General features: G+C 45.2%; 1 protein-coding gene across 6 annotated transcripts in view; it reads right to left on the bottom strand.

The window, feature by feature from the left end:
* LIPG (lipase G, endothelial type) overlaps positions 1–4,121 on the bottom strand; it is a 29,738-nt gene extending 25,617 nt beyond the window's left edge. For 2 of the 6 annotated variants that reach the window (XM_512126.7, XM_054672269.2), the window contains exon 1: positions 2,573–2,966. In XM_512126.7, coding sequence (XP_512126.2) covers positions 2,573–2,669 — 97 coding nt within the window. In that variant the 5' untranslated portion in view covers positions 2,670–2,966. Of the gene's footprint in view, positions 1–211; positions 578–2,572; positions 2,967–3,087 lie in introns of those variants that run through there. The other 4 variants (XM_063795659.1, XM_063795658.1, XM_009433982.5 and 1 more) reach the window with 3 other exon arrangements.
* Between the last annotated feature and the right edge of the window lie 16,501 nt (positions 4,122–20,622).

Raw genomic sequence — 20,622 nt, 5'->3', positions numbered from 1 at the left:
TTCTGAAATGCTTGGGAGCAGGTGAGTTTCAGAATTTAGAAGTTTTCAGATTTTAGAAAGGCATCATGGAGCATAAACCATATATTATATAATGCTGCCAGTGGGGCCTGGGCTATTCCCCCTGGATCAAACACCCTAATATTTCTGCAGAGAATACATAACCACTCACATTTGAGGGCAAATATAAAGATAACCAATAGCCTCCTGTTACCTCAGGCCAGGTTTTTGCTGCCAAATAAGTTCAGATCAGGTAAGGCCAGGTCTTGCTGCCAAACAAGTTACCAAACACATTTTCCAATTTTGAGAGTTTGTGGATTTTGGAATTGGAGGCAAGAGGCTGTTGACCTGCTGGAAAATAGGCTTCCCCTAGTGTTCCCATCTAGGGAAACTCAGGCATCCTCAGTGCCCTTTCTAGTGATGGCATGTGCCAGGCATTCATCTGGTTTGTTAAGTAAATGACTAAAGCCATGGAGAAACTCCTAAAAGCAACAAAAATCCCCCCTTCCAGCTTCACTGCTCATGCACAGTGCCACCTAGGAGACAGCCCTGCTCCCAAAGTTCAGCTCATGTCACTGATGGCCACTGTGGCTTAACACTAAGTAGGTGCTGTCATCATGACACCGTTTCAGAAAGTCATAAATGGACCCCACCCAGCACTCTTTCAGCCATCCTGGGATGCATCACTGGATAACTGGCTAGAAAGTTAGAGTATCAGACTCTCCTATCACCCAGCAGGGAAAGATGTCAAATGACCATCTTGGAGTTAATTTATCTCAGAGTTAAGAAGCAAAAGGAAGAAGATACCAAAAGGAAAGAGATATAGTGGTGGAGAGGGCAGAGGGGAAAGGAGGGAGAGGGGGGAAGAATGCAGCAGATGTAAGAGGGATAAGGTTCCAGAAAATGCTGCTGAATGCACATGAGCGGAAGTCAGGTTAACCGTCATGAAAGTAATGAACAAAAGCCCCAACCAGCAGAAATTTGAATCACGGACATAATGAGTTCGACAACTCCCCACCTTCTACCCAGATAGCCACTCATGCAGAGGCCAGATGGGGAAACCTAGGAGAAAAGAAGTCTCCTAGATTCCTGAGACAGATCTGCGGATAAACCCACATATAGACAAAGACTCTTCCTCTTAGCGTCTGACCTGCTCTGACCCCAAAGTTCTCTAGGTACATTCCTACTACTTTTGGCCTGGGTCACTTCAGCCTCTGGGACTTTCTGATTGTTCCTCACCCAGATGTCCTCATGGCTCCTTCTCTCACCCCCTTCAGCTCTTTGCTCAATGGTCAACTTCTCCAGAAAGGCCTTCCCTGACCACATCATAAAATCCCACCACCTTCCCCCACCAACATGCCCCACCTTCCTCCTCTGCTTGATTTTTCTCCATAATACTGAGCACCACTGATATTTTAATCAGTGCACTGTCTTCCCACCACTGAAATGTAAGTGTCACAAGGGCACAGATTGCCATCTATTTTGTCCACTGCTCTCTCCCCTGCTCCCAGAATAGTGTCTAACGCTAAGTAGGTATGCAGTAAATACTTTTTGCAATGAAGGAAATGACTCACACATACTCAGAGGCCCAGAACACAGAAGTTAGAAGGAACTTTAGCATTTTACAGGTGAGGAGCCAGAGATGAGACCTGCCCTAGGCAATGCTTCTAGTTAGCACCAGAGTTGGAAACAGGTTGAGTAAAGCAAGGCTTTCCATTCATTCACAGTAACCCTCCCACACATACACAAGCCCACACAGACCATTTGGCACAACCTCAGCAGACTAGAAGATGAGATGATGGGGTTCCGTTTAGAGGCTCCCCAGCCCTCCACTGCTTATCAGCTGACTTAGTTCTCACTCTGATTCTGATTCCCCCAGAGCTGACTGACTCTGGCTCCCCCAGGGCAAGCTGCCTCCACTGGCAAAGGCTGCCATACAGAACCCAAGAGGAAGAGAAGCTAAAAGCCAGGCGGAGGAAAGGGAGGAGGAGTGGGAAGAGGAAGAGTCGGGGGAGCACAGGAGTGTTGAAGAGGAAAAGGCTGGCAACCTGGGGGAATAGGCCCGGCAGCTTCTAAGCACAAGCGACCCACCAGACGCTCCCTGCAAGCACGAATCAAACCAAAGCCAGCTACCCTGCCACCTGAACTTTCAAGACACCTACACCAAGATTAAAAGGCAGCTCCAGGAGACACAGCTCTGACAACCTTCTTGCCTCTCAAACCTCCAGGTTCTGGCATGAGGACAAGGTTTCAGAGCTGCTGCCAGGCCGCTCGGCTGGCTGGACAGCACCAGCACTGGCTTAGGGAGCCGTATAAGGGAAGGAGGTGGGGGTGGGAGGGCTGGCAAGAGCCAGCGCACCCTGCCAGCCTTTGCCTTTTGCATGACTTGCCGGGGATGCCCCCATCAGACCAGCAGAGAGACAGGTGGACTCCAAGGTGGATTGGAGGAGAGAATGGGCAGCGCAGTGGGAAAGGAAGAATTTCATAGGAACAAGGAGGGTTTGAAGAATCAGCAAGACAGAGGGGACCCAGCACAGAGAAGTGGCTGGGGGGAATAAAAACAAATGCACGTTACCTTCCAGCCGTCCCTCTGGACCAAAAGGTACGGGGCTCCCCGCAGCAAAGCAATAGCAGAGGCTCCAGAAACAGAGCAGAGGAACGGAGTTGCTCATCCTGCCCCGCCACACCCCCTCCCCAGAAACAGGAGTTTTAAAAAACAAAAACCACCTCTTGGTGTTTCCAGCAATCCCGGCCGGTAAGACCCTTCTCTCGGCCAGGGGCTGGGGGACTGGAGGCAGAGAAGGTGGAAAATGAAAACTTGGCGGCACGGAGCCCGGGCGGTGGCAGGGAGCGAGTGTCAACGGCTTGCCCCAGAACCAGATCTGCCCTCGTCCTGAGCCGCCGGGAGGCAAGGGCTCGCTGCTGTCACGCTCCTATAGAGGTAGTTTTTAAAAGTATGGGAGTCATCTGACCCATCGCCAGATGGTGATTTGCATAATTTATTCCCGTCTCTGGGCTCTGATTGGTCACACCTTGCTGACGCCCGAACCGAGACTGGAGAAAGTTTGAATGAAAGCGCTGCACACTCACCGCGTGGACGCCGCACGCTCGGCCCCGCTTCCTCCCGGGCCCGCTCCGCAGGCAGCTGCGACTCCAGCAGCTCCAGCTTTCTCCCACTGCCCTCCTCCGGACACCCAGATCCTCCTCTCCCCACTGCCATCCCAAGTGGCGGAGGCGGACATTTCCCTGAAACCCTGCGTCCGCTGGGGACGCGATCCCTGGAGAAGGAGAGCATCCTCTCCAAGGCGCAAAGCCACACACTCTCTGGGAGTGGTCTATCCGCTCCCTGGGCCGGGAGTCCGTCGGGGGAGAGCCACCTGGTCATCCCCTTTGTCCTTCTCTTCTCCCTCCCTTCCCGCCTAGCGAGGGCCGCAACAGGTGCAGAAGGCGCGGCCGCACAATAACCCGGCGGAGCTAAGGGGCTGTGAGCTGCGGCCGGCGCTGGAGGATCGCACAGTACCTTCTCGGAATGCTCGCTCCGCCACTAGCTGCAAAACTCCAAGCGAGCCAGCCAGCTTCTCCGAGGCGGTTCTCTCGTCCGCAGTACGTGGGTGATAATGTATCGGCGGCTTAGGGATGTTGGGAAAACTAAGAGTTCACGTAGCAAAGCACTTAGCGAGGCGCGGAGCTCGTGGCAGGCGCTCTCCTATGGTGGGGTGGAGGGCTACGGGAACACCAGGCGACCTCCCCAAAGGGACCAGTGAGCCGAGATTTGGAGTCTAAGACGCGTGGCCAGCGCCCAGTGTCTGCCGATGAGCACTCACTCCTTGGCGAGTGAAATCAAGCATCTCCTTTCTCTCTGTTCTCCATCATTTCCTCCCGGCTCTCCTTCCCTTTATTGATCCGGGTCCTGGGGCAGAAAGCAGCGAGCGGAGGGAGAACTTGGCCCGGAGTCTGCGTCTGGCGCTGGGGAGCGGGGACTGAGCCCGGAACACCGACGGGGCGGCTGCGCCAACAACCACTGCGGACGCAGGGCGGGTGCGAGAGGCTGAGAGGCTGCGCCCCGCCATCCAGCCTCGCTCCAGCCGGGAGGATCCGGCTCTTTAAGACGATACCCTTAACCCTGCAGTCGCCCGGAACAGGTCCTGCCCCTGCCTGGGGAGGGAAAACCCCCACAGCAGTCCCGTGCCCCTTCCTCCCTAGCGTCGAGGATCCAACTGGAGAGACCTGTGTGAGGAAACCGAGCCGGAGCCAGCAGATCCTGTTCCGACCTCGCCTCATTACTTTTGTTACTCCAGCTGCCAGCAGAGCACGCTTTGTCCCTCCCGTGTGCTATCATTCATTAACAAGACGCAGACGGGCTTTAGTTTTTTAGTATAGAACTCAATGGTCTGTATGCGATGGTAAATATCACCCCCAGATATGTTGTTCCCACTCTGTCTCTCTCTTCATGAGGAAACTATACAGACATAGGTCTAATGTTATCTCCATTTTACAGATGGGAAAACTGAGTCATGGGGACAGGCTGCAGATTTGAAGAAAGTCTCAAGACAACCAGGTCTCTCTTCTCTGCTCTAGGTTCAATTTGGCCAATTGACCTTTAAATGTGAGCTCTTGGCAACCTGGTCTAGTGGCTGAGGCAGGGGGTAAGCTGTAGTCAAAAGTCCTCTTCCCTAACCCTGGCAACGTAGACACTCATCTCTACCAAAAAAAATTTTTTTAAATTAGCCAGGCAAGGTGGTACACCTGTAGTGCAAGCTATTAATACTTGGGAGGCTGAGGCGGAAGGAGTCCTTGAGCCCAGGAGTTCAGGGCTGCAATGTACCATGATCACACCACTACACTCCAGCCTGGACATCAGAAGAAAAAAACTCCTTCCCTGTTCTGAGTTGCTCATAGCCATGGTCCCTAGAACATTAACTGGATAATGTGGAGAGTGTGTCTTGAGAGCCTTTGTTATAGGTGAGATACCCCCACGGAAGCTAGGGTATTTTGCAGGGTATTGTTGGAAGGTAGTCCTGCAAAGTTAGTTATCCTGCCTAGAAAAAAAGAAAAACCCGGCCGGGCGCAGTGGCTCACACCTGTAATCCCAACACTTTGGGAGGCCGAGGTGGGCAGATCACCTGAGGTCAGAAGTTCGAGACCAGCCTGACCAACATGGAGAAACTCCATCTCTACTAAAAATACACAAAAAATTAGCTGGGCGTGGTGGCGCATCCCTATGATCCCAGCTACTCGGGAGGCTGAGGCAGGAGAATCGCGTGAACCTGGGAGGCGGAGGTTGTGGTGAGCCGAGATCGCACCATTGCACTCCAGCCTGGGCAACAAGAGTGAAACTCCTTTGCAAATAAATAAATAAATAAATGAAAAACCTGTGTTTTACAGGTTCAACAAATCAACATCTATTTTTTAACTGCCAAGGCTATGAAACCATTTAGGTTTTATTGCTAGTTGGTTAGAGTGCCCTCCTGTGTCTCCACATTAAAATAACATGCGAGAATTTTCAAAGGACATCATGAAATTATAATTGTAGCATTAGAATGTATGATGTCAACTGTTCTGCTTCATCCTTCCCAAGAACAAGGAGATCTGAAGAGCCTCTCGCCTGGAGGAGTTCCAGCTGAGGAGTCTTGGTGGAACTTCTGCTGTGTTGCAGTCAAAATTTCAAGGTCTCAGACAACACAAGGAAAGGGTTCCATCCTTATGTGGCAGCCCAGCATCTAAAGACCCTTCCAATGTTAAAGGAATAAATCTTCTGCTTATGATAAGACCCAACTCTCCACTTAAAAAAAGCTCAAAAGCAATTGCTCACCTTCCCAGCCCCAGCCTCTCTTGCAGCTAGAGTCCCCGATTCAAACTCAGTCAACTGAACTCTGAACTGGAAGCTAATGAGGCTGGAAGCACATACCCACGCCACTCTGCCAATGGACAGCCAGCTCTGGTTCTCTGGGGCAGCAGTGGAGTCACCCCCAGACTAGTCTGCAGTGGGATTTGGGACACTGCTGTCTGCCTGAGTATATCCTCCAAGCCTGGTTCTTCTGCCCTGCAGATTCCAGTTGTTACCCAATATTCTCTTAATGAGGTCCTCTTTTACATACATTATCCAGAGACTGTTTATATTCTTACAACCAAGAAAATGACTTAATTGCCAGAAGCTTATTGAGCAGCTGCTAGGGAGGAAACACTGGCCTGGAGACCATGCCTGTGCTCTCACAGACACAATACAGAAAGTTACAAGTGCCAGAAGGCTGGCTGGTATGTAGGAGTTCCCAGATATCTGGACCAATGCTGTCCAACAGAAATATATAATACAAACCGCATGTCTTGGTCAGTTTGGGCTGCCAGAACAGAATACCATAGACTTAGTGGCTTTAAACAGAAATTTATTTTCTCATAGTTCTGGAGACTAGAAGTCCAAGATCAGGGTATCAGCATAGTCGGTTTCTGGTGAGGGCCCTCTTTCTGGCTTATAGATGGCTGCCTTCTCACTGTGTCCTCATATGGCAGAGAGAGAGAGAGGAGAGAGGGAGAGGGAGAGGGAGACAGGGAGAGGGAGAGGGAGAGAGAGAGAGAGAGAGAGAGAGAGAGAGAGAGAGAGAGAGAGAGAAAACGCTGATGTCTCTTCCAATAACAACTCTAATCCCATCATGGTGCCTCACCTCATAACCTCATCTAAACCAAATGATCTCCCACAGGCCCCATCTCCAAATACATCATAGGGAGTTAGGGCTTCAACATAGGAATTTGAGGGGGTCCCAATTCAGTCCATAGCGGCACATATATAATTTTATGTTTCCTAGCGGTCCTATTATAAAGGTAAAAAGAAACACATGAAATTAAAATTAAGTGACTGGGTGTGGTGGCTCATGCCTGTAATCCTGGCACTTTGGGAGGCCAAAGTGGAAGGATAGCTTGAGGCTAGGCATTTGAGACCAGCCAGGGCAACAGAAGGAGACCTCATCTCTACCCAAATAAATAAGTAAAAACATGTTTAAAAAGAAATTAATATTAATAATATATTTTACTTAACCTAACATATCCAAAATATTATTTCAACATGTTGCCAATATAAAAAAATTATTGAGATATTTTACATTTTGTTTTGAAATCCAGTGTGTATTTTACACTTACAGCACATGTCAGTTCGGACTAGCCGTATTCAAGGGCTCAATAGCCACATGTAGCTGGTTGCTACCATATTGGACAGCATAGATCTACAATGTTAAAACTAAAATAAACCTTAGAGATCATTTAGTACAACCATCTCACTTTACAGATAATGATCCCAAGACCCAGCCACATTCACTGACTTGCTCAAGGTCACACAGTTGGTAAAAAGTCAGGGATGGAACACAATGTTGGGTTACTAATTCCATTTCTTTTTTTTTTTTTTTTTTTTTTTTTTGAGACAGCGTCTCACTCTGTCACTCAGACTGGAGTGCAGAGACAAAATTATGCCTCACTGCAGCCTCAAATTCCTGAGCTCAAGTGATCTTCCCACCTCAGCCTCCCAAGCTACTAGACTACAAGTGCCTGCCACCATGCCCAGCTATTTATTTATTTATTTATTTATTTATTTATTTATTTATTGAGATGAAGTCTTGCTCTGTCCCCCAGGCTAGAGTACAGTGGTGTGATCTCAGCTCACTGCAACCTCCACCTCCAGGGTTCAAGCAAGTCTCCTGCCTCAGCCTCCCAAGTAGCTGGGATTACAGGTACGCACCACCACACCAAGCTAATTTTTGTATTTTTAGTAGAGATGGGGTTTCACTGTGTTAGCCAGACTAGTGTCGAACTCCTGACCTCAGGTGATCCACCTGCCTCGGCCTCTCAAAGAGTTGGAATTACAGGCGTGAGCCACCATGCCTGACCTTATTTTCTTTTATGTTTTTGTAGAGACAGGGTCTCGCTATGTTGCCCAGGCTGGTCTCAAACTCCTGGGCAAACGATCCTCCTGACTGGGCCTCCCAAAGCACTGGGATTACAGGTGTAAGCCATGGCACCCAGCCTCTAATTCCAAGATCGGTGCTTTTCCCATGGCCTCTCCCCATTCAAATACAGAAAAGATGATGAAGGACTGAGAGGACCAGACTTAGTAGAAGACCTGAAATAAAAACATACCATTGCCTGAAAAAACTAATACAAACATGACCCCTTCAAATACTCACTGAACACCTACCACATTTCTGGCATTGTTCTAGGTGCTGTAGAAAACTCAAAAAGAAATGACAAATATAAATGAATGCACAGTTTACTCAACTCTGAATTCCAAGTGCAGAGAAGAGAAAAAGTATTAAGTGAAGCAAATTGATAGGACAGACCATTAGAGGCAGGTAAGACTTGGGAAGACCTTAAAGGAAGAAAAGCTCTTACTTCTTGGCTCTTGGCTAGCACTTGGATCCTCCTGAGTTATTTGCTGCCTACAAAGTTTAGAAAGGGAGTGCCAAGCTTCCACCAGGCAGTATCTCTATGCTTCCCTGGTCTCATGGATAACATGTAGCCTTGGCTATCCCCTCAATAAGTTGAGAGGCCTGAAACCTCCAACTGCTTAAGGGTTTTTTGGGGGTTTTTCTGGGTGTTTTTTTTTTTTTTTTTTTTTTTTTTTTGAGACAGCGTCTCGTTCTGTCTCCCTGCACTGTCTTATGGAGTGCAGTGGTTTGACCATAGCTCACTGCAGTCTTGAACTTCTGAGCTCAAACATTCCTCCCACCTCAGCTTCCCAAGTAGCTGGAACCATAGGTGTATGCTGCCACACCCAGCTAATTTTTCTTTTTGGTTTTTTATAGAGACAGAGTCTCACTATGTTGTCCAGTCTGGTCTTGAACTCCTGGCCTCAAGCCATCCTCCTGCCTCAGCCTCCCCAGTATCTGAGACTACAAGCATGAGCCACCGTAACTGGCTCTTGCTTAAGTTTATATTAGCAGCAAGACTTCCTTTAAGTGTAGTCAAGTAGAGCAGCATTTCCCAATGTGTGGCCCTAGGACCTTGTTAGGTATTACATAGAATAAAAATGGGAACTCTGAGTTAAACAAGCAAGAACGGGCTCTTTCACTGCAGAACTTCTCAGGACTTTTAATATGTTTTATGCCATCAGTGGCTCAGCTTCAAGGTCAAGATCCTTAACATGCTTACACCGCCTTCCATGGACTGGCCCAGGTGAGTGGCAGCACCTCACACTCTCGTCCCTCTGCCTTCCTGCCACACTGGCCCTGCCACCAGTTTCTCTAGATCCATGTCATTGAATGCAGCATCCACAGGCCCCCTATGGCTACTGAGCACTTGAGACATGGCTAGTCTCCATTGAGATGTGCTGTAAGCAGAAAATACCCATCAGATTTTGAAGACTTAAGACAAAAAAACTGTAAATCCTTACATTAATAATTTTTATGTTGAATGCATATTGAAATAATACTTTGGACAGACTGAGTTAGGTAAAATATATTATTAAAATAATTTTCACTTTTTTTTGCTTTTAATAATGTGGTTGCTGGAGAAATTGTAATTACATATGTGGATCACAGTATATTTATATATAAATTTTTTTAAATTTTTTTTTTTTTTTGAGACGGAGTCTCGCTCTTGTTGCCCAGGCTGGAGTGCAATGGCACGATCTCAGCTCACTGCAACCTCCGCCTCCCGGGTTCAAGTGATTCTCCTTTCTCAGCCTCCCTAATAGCTGGGATTATAGGCGCATGCCACCATGCCTGGATAATTTTTATATTTTTAGTAGAGATGGGGTTTCATCATATTGGTCAGACTGGTCTTGAACTCCTGACCTCAGGTGATCCTCCCACCTCAGCCTCCCAAACTGCTGGGATTACAGGCGTGAGCCACCGTGCCTGGCCAATCACAGTATATTTTTATTGGACGTCCTAAAGCCTCAAGATCTGGCCGTTGGCCTCGTTAATGCTAATTCTGCAAGCTTCAGATAGCTGTTTGCATCCTTTCCTCAAAGCGACTTTCCCTCACCCCTTGCCTAGGTTTCCTATAAGCATATTCCCTTCTTTTGTAGAACTTACCTTAGTTCGTAATGATACATTATTTGTCTGGCTATTTGATTAATGTCCATCTCCCTATTAGGGTAAAAGATCCATGAAAGCAGCAATTGCATTTGCTTTCCTTTATTACTATTCTCCCAGAGCCCAGAATAAAGCCTGGCAGATAGAAAGAGCTTATTACATGATTACATAAATGAAGTGTGTTGTGAATCTTCAAGAAAGGGACAGAATTTTCAGCTTTTACTAAATTGATCCGACCACAGAACCCTTGCCCCACAAAGAGTTTAGTGAGTGTTACAGCAAACTAAACATGGCCTGAGAAGGATCCCTACTTCTTTTTTTGTTTGTTTTAGATGGAGTCTCACTCTGTTGCCCAGGCTGGAGTGCAATGATGCGATCTTCGTTCACTGCAACCTCCGTCTCCCAAGTTCAAGTGATTCTCCTGCCTCAGCCTCTCAAGTAGCTGGGATTACAGGTGTGCACCACAATGCCCAGCTAATTTTTGTATTTTTAGTAGAGACAGGGTTTTACCATGTTGGTAAGGCTAATCTCGAACTCCTGACCTCGTGATCTGCTCGCCTTGACCTCCCAAAGTGCTAGGATTACAGGCATGAGCCACCACACCCAGCCAGGACCCCTACTTTCTATATTTCTTACTTCTATATTTCAGTCCTTGTGGACAAACCATAACCTAACTTAGTAGGTAGACAAGATCGAATGTTGTGGGAAGTCAGGAACCCTGAACAGAGGGACCAGCTGAAGCCATGGCAGAAGAACATAAATTGTGAAGATTTCATGGACATTTATTACTTCCCCAAATTAATACTTTTATAATTTCTTATGCCTGTCTTTACTGCAATCTCTGAACATAAATTGTGAAGATTTCATGTACACTTAGCACTTCTCCAATCAATACCCTTGTGATTTCCTATGCCTGTCTTTATTTTAATCTCTTAATCCTGTCATCTTCGTAAACTGAGGAGATGTATGTCACCTCAGGACCCTGTGATGATTGCATTAACTGCACAAATTGTTTGTAGAGCATGTGTGTTTGAACAATATGAAATCTGGGCACCTTGAAAAAGGAACAGGATAACAGCAGTGTTCAGGGAACAAGAGAGATAACCTTCAACTCTGACTGCTGGTGAGCTGGGTGGAACAGAGCCATATTTCTCTTCTTTCAAAAGCAAATGGGAGAAATATCACTTAATTCTTTTTCTCAGCAAGGAACATCCCTGAGAAAGAGAATGCGTCCCTGAGGGTCGGTCTCTGAAATGGCTGCTTTAGGGGTGGCTTCTTTTACGGTTGCAGCTGTAGGGATGAAATAAGCCCCAGTCTCCCTTAGCGCTCCCAGGCTTATTAGGACAAGGAAATTCCCGCCTAATAAAATTTTGGTCAGACCGGTTCTCTGCTCTCAAACCCTGTCTCCTGATAAGATGTTATCAATGACAATGCCTACCCTAAACTTCATTAGCAATTTTAATTTTGCCCTGGTCCTGTGGTCCTGTGATCTCGCCCTGCCTCCATTTACCTTGTGATATCTTATTACCTTGTGAAGCATGTGATCTCTGTGACCTACACCCTATCGTACACTCCCTCCCCTTTTGAAAATCGCTAATAAAAACTCACTGGTTTTACGGCTCAGGGGGCATCACGGAACCTGCCAACATCTGATGTCTCCCCCAGACACCCAGCTTTAACATTTTTCTCTTTTGTACTCTTTCCCTTTATTTCTCAGACCGGCTGACACTTAGGGAAAATAAAAAAGAACCTACGTGACTATCGGGGGCAGGCTCCCACAATATTTGAAAACCTAATTTAGGAGTATGTGCCTATAACAATAGCTGAGTCTTGGCCAATCCCAGCAGCCACACTTCAACCACTCATAGGCTGCTGAGTGTTCAAACTGTTCAAATAAGGCAAACACCAACCTGTAACTAATCCAGTTGTTTCTATACCTCCCTTCTGATTTCTGTACGTCACTTTCCTTTTTTTGCCTGTAAATTTGTTCTGACCACGAGGCATCCCTAGAGCCTCTCTGAATCTGCTGTGATTCTGAGGGCTGCCTGATTCGCGAATCATGATTGCTCAATTAAACTCCTTTAAATTTAATTCAGCTGAAGTTTTTCTTTTACCATGAGGGATCAGAATTCTCCAGGAACACAGTCTGGGAAGCACCGGGTGACAGACTACAGAGCAAGGTGACTGAGCCTAAATTGAAATCTCTACTTGCAGTACGACCTCAGCTCTCCTGAATGCTGAAGGTAGCTTCTGATAGCTGTATTTCGGTTTATTTCTATATATATATATATTTTTTTTTTAGAGATGTGGTTTCACCATGTTGCCCAGGCTGATCTCGAACTCCTGAGCTCAAGGGATTCGCTCACCTCGACCCCCCAAAGTGTTGGAATTACTGGTGTGAGCCACCATGCCTTGCCTGGTTTCTTTAATTTTTATGCTTCCCCTCATTTGCAAATCATGAGCTCCAATTTCTTGAAGCCTTCCATTCAGAAGACATCTAGGGGAAACTGAATAATTTATTTTCATACAACTTCATGCATGCTACTCATGCATGGTTGTGTTTTTCTCCTGCATTTATATAGGCAAGAAGCAGGTGAAAAATTAGCTTTAACCAGCATTTGGGGGAGTTCAAAGGGATTTACTTGAGAGACCAGCCAGGCCTGGCATATTTCTTTTGGGAGAGGTTGTGCATGGTAATTGGCCACATTATGAGAGGCTCAGGGAACAGTTATCGGGTTCCACTCACCCCACCCTCCGCACTCCTATAAAAAACAAAATATACCAGAGTGGTTCAGCTCAGAGTGTTTTTTGTTGTTGTCGTTGTTTTTTGAGACAGAGTCTCGCTCTGTCACCCATGCTGGAGTACAGTGGTGCGATCTTGGCTCACTGCAACCTCCGCCTCCTGGGTTCAAGCAATTCTCCCACCTCAGCCTCCCATGTAGCTGGGATTACAAGCATGTGCCACCACACCTGGCTAATTTTTGTATTGTAGAGACAGGGTTTTGCCATGTTGATCAGGCTAGTCTTGAACTCCTGACCTCAGGTGATCCGCCCAAAGTGCTGGCATTACAGGCATGAGCCACTGTGCCCAGCCCAGATTGTTATTTTAATTTACTGGATTAATATTCTTCTCCTACTTGTCCTATACACAAAAGCTAAATGACCACCTATGAGATCAGCCAAGAACTTCACAACTCTGAGCAAGCCTAGAGATCAGCAGCTCCTGTTGACAGTTGATGTGATACCTTGGTTCTTGTCTTCTTGGCTTAAAATAATTTAAACAGGGGACACACAGCAAAGGAGGTGTAACATAGAGTAATCTGTTGCAAAAGAAAAATAGTATTTTGAAAGTTAGGTGCAGAATAGACAGTTAATATGGTTTGGCCCTGTGTCCTCACCCAAATCTCACCTTGAATTACAATCTCCATAATCCCCATAATCCCCATGTGTCAAGGGCAGGACCAGATGGAGGCAATTGAATCATGGGGGCAGTTTCCCCCACACTGTTCTCATGATAGTGAGTGTGTTCTCATGAAATCTGATGGTTTTATAAGCATCTGGCATTTCCTCTGCTGGCTGTCATTCTCTCTCCTGCCACCCTGTGAAGAGGTGCCTTCCGCCATGATTGTAAGTTTTCTGAGGCCTCCCCAGCCATGTAGAACTGTGAGTCAATTAAATCTCTTCTCTTTATTAATTACCCAGTCTTGGGTATTTCTTCCTAGCAGCGTAAGAATGGACTAATACAACAGTGCACCCTGAGAGAGTTCAGGGGAGGCTGCACGTAAGGATGAGACAGCAAAAACTGGCACTAGGGGACTCCCTTTCTGGAAGTCTTACATGATTATTCATAAGGTGGGAAAAGGTGTTGCTAGTAAGCATGTCCTAGGAGGTCTTCTGGGTGCACATGTGCAGTAGCCATACATATTTGTTCATACGTCTCATGTCTCATTAGCATCTTAAATCTCCACCCAGGGGTGTGTCTTTTACTATTATAATGAGCAAAGGGTCAGTCTGAGGACAGGTAAAATCAAAATGGACATGCTTTCTAGAGGGGAAAGTCCCTACTGAAGATAGCTTTGCTTGAATGACCTCAGTTACAATGCAAATGCTGAGGATTATTGTATTGGCTGTATGGTCATTGCGGTTGCTGCCTCCCAAGAACATGGTCGCTTCCTTGACCACCTATCCTGCCTCACTCCCAGGGACAGGACTGTAGCCAGCACTGTACTGATGAAACACGGCTGAACAAACCATGCAGCCCACCTGCTGGCATGCTTCTCTCTCCCATCACTTCCACAGACTGGAAGAGAGCAAGGCAAATGACAGACTGGAGGCCTAGATCACCAAGTGAAGTTCAATTTTAATTGCTCTGGGCATCTCCAAAGTTCTGTGGGGGAAACAAACAAAACAAACAAAAGAAAAAAAACCTGATCCAAAATGGTCCATTTTCTAGCAAAATATGTGATAAAGAACTGACGCTAGAAGACATAGATGGACCAATAAACACAAGAAAAAAATAATAAAAATGACTATCCTATCCAACCTCCCACCCCAAAATGTCAAGGGCATATGGTTCCTCAGGTACACTTTTTAAAACCACCAAACTCTTGATTAAATCCAATTTTTCACCTATTCTGGTACCTATACCACCAGAGCAGAACAAACTAGAAAAAAGCACTGCTAAATTCAATTAATGACCACTAACCTCAACAGGTCTTTCAATTCTGCCTAGCAATAAAATTCTATTTCCCTGGACCATGTACCCCATCTACTCCTCCTTCTAGACAACCCTCTCACATCTTCTTTCTCCTCGAACCTCCATCATCTCTCCCATCCTCACCCTCAGCTGATGACCTGACTTCATATTGTACTAGAAAAATAAAACAACCAGAAGAGAACATCCATGAGCCCCCTCCTCTATCACACCCATCCAACTATTTGTATCTGTACCATGTCCTGAGCCTCCCTTCCTGTTCACACTGTCTGTGCTTCTATCTAAACTCACACCCCCTCCATTTACACACCAGATTCCATCCCTTCTCACTTACACAAGGCCACCACTCCAACTATTTTTTGCTGTCTACTGGATCATTCCCATCAGCATGCAAGTCAGTTATAATTTCTCCCTCTTTAAAAAAATGCAATTAACTTCCCTCTCTAGACTTTTCTGCTTCCCTTTACAGTAAAATTCCTTTAAAGAGTCCTCTGTGCTCCCTGGTTCCAATTCTTCCCTATTACCTCCTATTAGGCTCCAGCCAGCTTCTCCCCCAACCCCAACCACTCTCATCAAGGTCCCCTGTGGCCTCCACCGAGCCACAATCCTCTGCTCTCACTCCCCACTCATGAACCACTCCCTCCTCCATGAAGCCCCTTCTGGTTTCCCTCCTCTCTCCCTGGTCCCTCATCTCAGTCTCCTGTGTTCACAGATTCCTTGTTGCTGAAGAGCCTGGGGTTCAGTCCATGGACCTCTTCATTTTTGTTTACTAAAACCACTCCTTTGATAATCTCACCTACTCTCATGCTTTCAAAGCCATCTTTATGTCGTTCTCAAATCTTATTTCCAGCCTGAACCTCCTCCCTGAACCCCACACTTGCCTATTCCCTTACATACATGAAAAGCATCTCAAATGCATCATGTCCGAAACTGAATCACTGATCATCCCCAGAAATCTACCCCCGCCTCTGTCTTCCCAATCTCAATAAATGGCAAACAAATCCTTCCAGTCACTCCAGCCAAAAACTGGAGTCAAATTTGACTTCTCCCATTTTTTCTTATCCTACATCCAATAGCCAACAAATCCCAGTGGATCCACCTTCAAGATTCGATGGGAGTCTGACCACCTCTGAACACCTCCATTGCTCCCACACTGGTCCAACCACCCTGAGCTGTCACCTGAAATAAGCCACCAGAAATACTCTCCAGTGACTCCTCCATTCATTGTAAAGATGACTCCTTACTCTCAGGGTCCCCTCTACCTCTGATGTGAATTCACACTTCTTTCCCCCTGGCTTAGCCCTCCTCATTCTGATCTTCTTATTGTTCTTTGAACACCCCGGGCAGTTCCCATCTCAGGGCTTTAGGACTGCCATTCCCTCTATTGATCTCTCAGTACATACACAGCTCATTCCCTCACCTCCTTCAGGTCTTTGCCCAAATGTCACTGTCTCTGTGAGGCTTCCCTGGCCTCCCCTTTTTTTTTTTTTTTTTTTTGTGAGACCGAGTCTTGCTCTGTTGCCCAGGATGGAGTACAATGGTGCAATCTCTGCTCACTGCAACCTCCGCCTCCTGGGCTCGAGCAGTTCTCCTGCTTTAGCTTCCTGAGTAGCTGGGATTACAGGTACCCACCACCATGCTTGGCTAATTTTTAGTAGAGATGGGGTTTCACCATGCTGGCCAGGCTGGTTTCAAACTCCTGACCTTAAATGATCTGTCTGCCTTGGCCTCCCAAAGTGCTGGGATTACAGGCATGAGTCACCATGCCTGGCCTCCCCATTTAAAATGGCAACCCCTGCCCTGCCTCCTAGCACCTCTGTCTCCCTCCTCTGCTTTATTTTCTCTAGAACACTTACCACCACCTGACATATTATATATCTTAACTATTTCTTTGTTTACAGTCTGCCTTCCCCTGCTAAGATGAAAGGCATTCTTGTCTATTTTGATCATTGCTGTATTTCCAGTGCCAGTACTTAATAAATACTTGTTGAATAAATGCATGATAAATTCTGAAGCTATTTAAACTTTTTCAGAGACAGACCAAACAATAAAAGTGTCAAAATTTCTACAAAGCCAGAATAACACTAACAACAAATCTGAAAAATAATTGAAATGCAAAGAAAATCATAAGTCAATCTCATTTCAAGTATTTTATATCTTTAGCAAATAAAACTCAACAGTGCATTAGAAGGTCATGACCAATTGAGGTTCATTCAACCCAGAAATGCAAGCAAGCGGGGCTCAGTACAAGGAAATCTACACACATAGTTTACCACATTTACACATCAAAGGTGGATCAAAAATTTTTTCAATAGGCATTTGAAAAACATTAGAAATGAAATACTTTAATAACAAGGGTGATTATATACTTAATATACAAATGTCTCTACTTTTTTAACTCAGTGGTAAGAATTTACTTTTTCAATCTCATAAAGAAGGGCTCTCTAAGCAAGATATAAACACAGAAAATAAAAGGGAAACATAATAAACTTGGCTATACACATTTTTTTTTTTTTTGAAACAGTCTTGTTCTGTCACCCAGGCTAGAGTGCAGTGGTGCAATCTCAGCTCACTGCAACCTCCACCTCCCAGGTTCAAGCAATTCTCATGCCTCAGTCTGAGTCATGTGCCACCCGCCCCAACCCACCCCACCCCACCCCCAGCTAATTGTTCTATTTTTAGTAGAGACAGGGTTTCACCATGTTGGCCAAATTTGTTTTTAACTCCGATGAAAATGAGTTAAACAAAATCAAAGATAATTTAAAACTAAGTCACAACATATTTGCAACATATAAGAACTTGTTTTCTTAGTTTTCAAAAAATTTTCACACTATTTTTTTAAAAGACAAAAATCCCGTATGTCACTTTGATGCAAATTAGAAAAAGGACCCCCTTCCTCATCATACTTTACCTCCACTTTTTGGAAAAACTATCACAATGTGCTAATTTTATTAAAGCAAGACACTTCACTGGCATCTGCCAGAAAAATGGCATAATAAATATTAAAATCTATGATTTCTATGATGTGAATAGCATCTCCTAGGTTGGACAGAACTGAACAACTGTTAACATGTATATTCTAAATTTAGAGCATAGTAAACAGGATTTTTCACTTATATGAACATCCACCAGGATTAAAACATTGTGTTGGATGCAGGTAAATTCTTTTTTTTTTTTTTTTAGGATGATAAACATTCTTTACCACTCCCCCAATTCCGTAATACCTGCAATCATTAAAACAATCAAAAATGCTCCCCAACCTTTCCAAAGTGTCCCCAGGAGATGGCATCCCCCCTTTGAGAATCAGAGGTCTAGAAGTCGGCAGGGGAGGCGGGTATTTTAACTCTTAATTTTATGCTTTTTGATGTGGTTTGGATGTTTATCCCCTCCAAATCTCACGTTGAAATGTAATCCCCAATGTTGGAGGTGGTGCCTGGTGGGAGGTATTGGATGATGGGGGCAGATCCCTCATGAATGGCTCAGTGCTGTCCTCGCCATAATGAATGAGTTCTCTGGAGATCTGGTTGTTTAAAAGTGTGTGGCACCTCCCCCTCTCTCTTGCTCCTACTCTGGCCTAATCCCTATTCGCCTTCCACCATGAGTGAAAGCTTCCTGAGTCCTCCCCAGAAGCTGATGTGGCACCACACTTCTTGTACAGCCTGCAGAACCATGAGCCAATTAAACCTCTTTTCTTAATAAATTACCCAGTCTCGGGTATTCCTTTAAAGCAACACAAAAAAGCCTAATATACTTTTCTGTACAGCTTGAATTTCACCATGTGCATACATAAAAAATGAATAACTAAAATATAAAAATATAAATAAATGAAATTAGTACTCTAAGGAGGAGATCAATATCAGGGATGGAGGGGTGATTCCAATAAAAGACACATAACATTTATGCCGGTACATAATGGTAACAGAGGTCTGGAGTCTATCTCAGCAGTAACTAGTTGAAAAGCCTGGTCCAGAAAGCCAAAGGCTTTCACCTCATGGTATCTTGCACCTCTAAATAGATGGACGGCCAGGAGTACAGCAGTGCTCAGACCCATTCAGATGGGAGAGCACCTACAGGTCATGATACTTTCTGCTGAAGTGCATTAAATGTGAAATACTTCATTTTATCACATAAAAATGATCTCACAAACACCATTCATTTAGCTAATGTGCCTTGCTTTAAAATGTCAGCTTAATTAAATTTGCATGCTTTCAAAGATAATGGAAAACATGATTTTAAAATACAGAAGAAAAACCAGCTGTCTAAGCGTTATTGGCAACTCTTGAGTCTTTTCATTACAACTCCTCTGTTACTTGTTTACGTGTTCTTTTATCTTTTGAAGCATGAAAGTTGTAGAAAGTACGAAAGCTTTTCTAAAAAGTAAGGTTTAATTTTCCACAACCCTGGCCAGGCAAAGCGGCTCATGCCCTGTAATCCAGCATATTTGGAGGCCGTGGTGGGAGGATCACTTGCAGCCAGGAGCTCAAGACTAGCCTGGACAATAAAGCGAGGCCCCATTTCTACAAAAAAAAATTTTAAGTTAGCCAGGCATGGGAGTTCAAGGCTACAGTGAACTCCTAGAATTAATAGAAAGCTATGGTCACACCGCTGTACTCCAGCATGGGCAACAGAGCGAGACTCTGCCTAAAAACATAGAAAATCAGAATAATTTTACGTAAGCCTAAAGTAAGTTCAGAATAAGTTTTTTAACATGATAACATTGGCCAGGCATGGTGGCTTATGCCTGTAATCCCAGCTATTTGGGAGGCCAAAGTTGGCACATCACTTGAGGTCAGGAGTTCGAGACCAGCCTGGCCAACATGGTGAAACCCCGCCTCTACTAAAAATACAAAAATTAGCCCAGTGTGGTAGTGAGTGCCTGTAATCTCAGCTATTCAGGAGGCTGAGGCAGGAGAATCGCTTGAACCCAGGAAGCAGAGGTTGCAGTGAGCTGAGATCATGCCACTGCACTCCATCCTGGGTGACAGAGCGAGACCTTTTCTAAAAAATTAATTAATTAATTAAAATAAAAGGATAAAATTCAAGTAAGTTCCGTAGTTTAGTTAGTAGTATTGTGCAAATATTGAGCTCCTAGTTCTGCTCATTTTGCAGTGATTATGTAAAATGTTAACATTAGGGGAAGCTTGTGAGGGATATACAGGGCTCATTATACAATTTTTGCAACTTTTTTGTAAGGCAAAAATTAGTTCAAAATTAAAAATTAAGAACATTATGGGAGAAAACTTGCAATTGAAAATGATACTTACATTACATTAAGTTTTTTTGCAAATTGGGAAAAGGCAGTCATTCCATTGTAGTTAAGAATGTTTTGTTCCTGCTTGAAATGTGCCAGAGGGAGTACAGTTTGGAAAACAAGGTCTGGGGCTCAGAAGAGACCTGAGACCCCAGCCTGGCTCTGCTGCTAACTCAATCAATGCAACATCTTAGTTTCCTCATTTGCAAAATGAAGGGATAAGAACAAATGGGTTCTTTACCAAGAAGCCCACACATTTGTGTGTTGCAAAAGCTCCTCAGGTGATTTGAACCCACACCCTTGGTAAGAACCGCAGGGGGAGGTGCTCTTTAAAGTCTTTTTCCAATCTCTTTGTCATGTCCTTTTGGCAATGTCCTATCTATTCTTAAAAACCTAAGTCAGAAATCACCTCCTCTATGAAGTCCTCCTGCCAAGAAAAGACCAACTGGAATTCTGGAGACGCTGTTCCCAGGCGAAGTAAATTTATATTATAAATCTGGTGGAGCTGCCTGGCTCAAGGTTATACTGCAGTGGGCATAGCAGTGCATGATTCAAATGCCCCTCTCAGGTCCAATGCACTCATTTTCTCAGTTGATAGAGTGTTGGCAGCTGAGGATTCAGAGCTGAATCCCTCCCTAGGA

The sequence above is a fragment of the Pan troglodytes genome, chromosome 17, assembly GCF_028858775.2.
Source record: "Pan troglodytes isolate AG18354 chromosome 17, NHGRI_mPanTro3-v2.0_pri, whole genome shotgun sequence".
Taxonomy (NCBI): Eukaryota; Metazoa; Chordata; class Mammalia; order Primates; family Hominidae; genus Pan; species Pan troglodytes.
The sequence above is the reverse complement of the archived record's forward strand: the minus strand, read 5'-3'. Positions and strand labels throughout refer to the sequence as shown.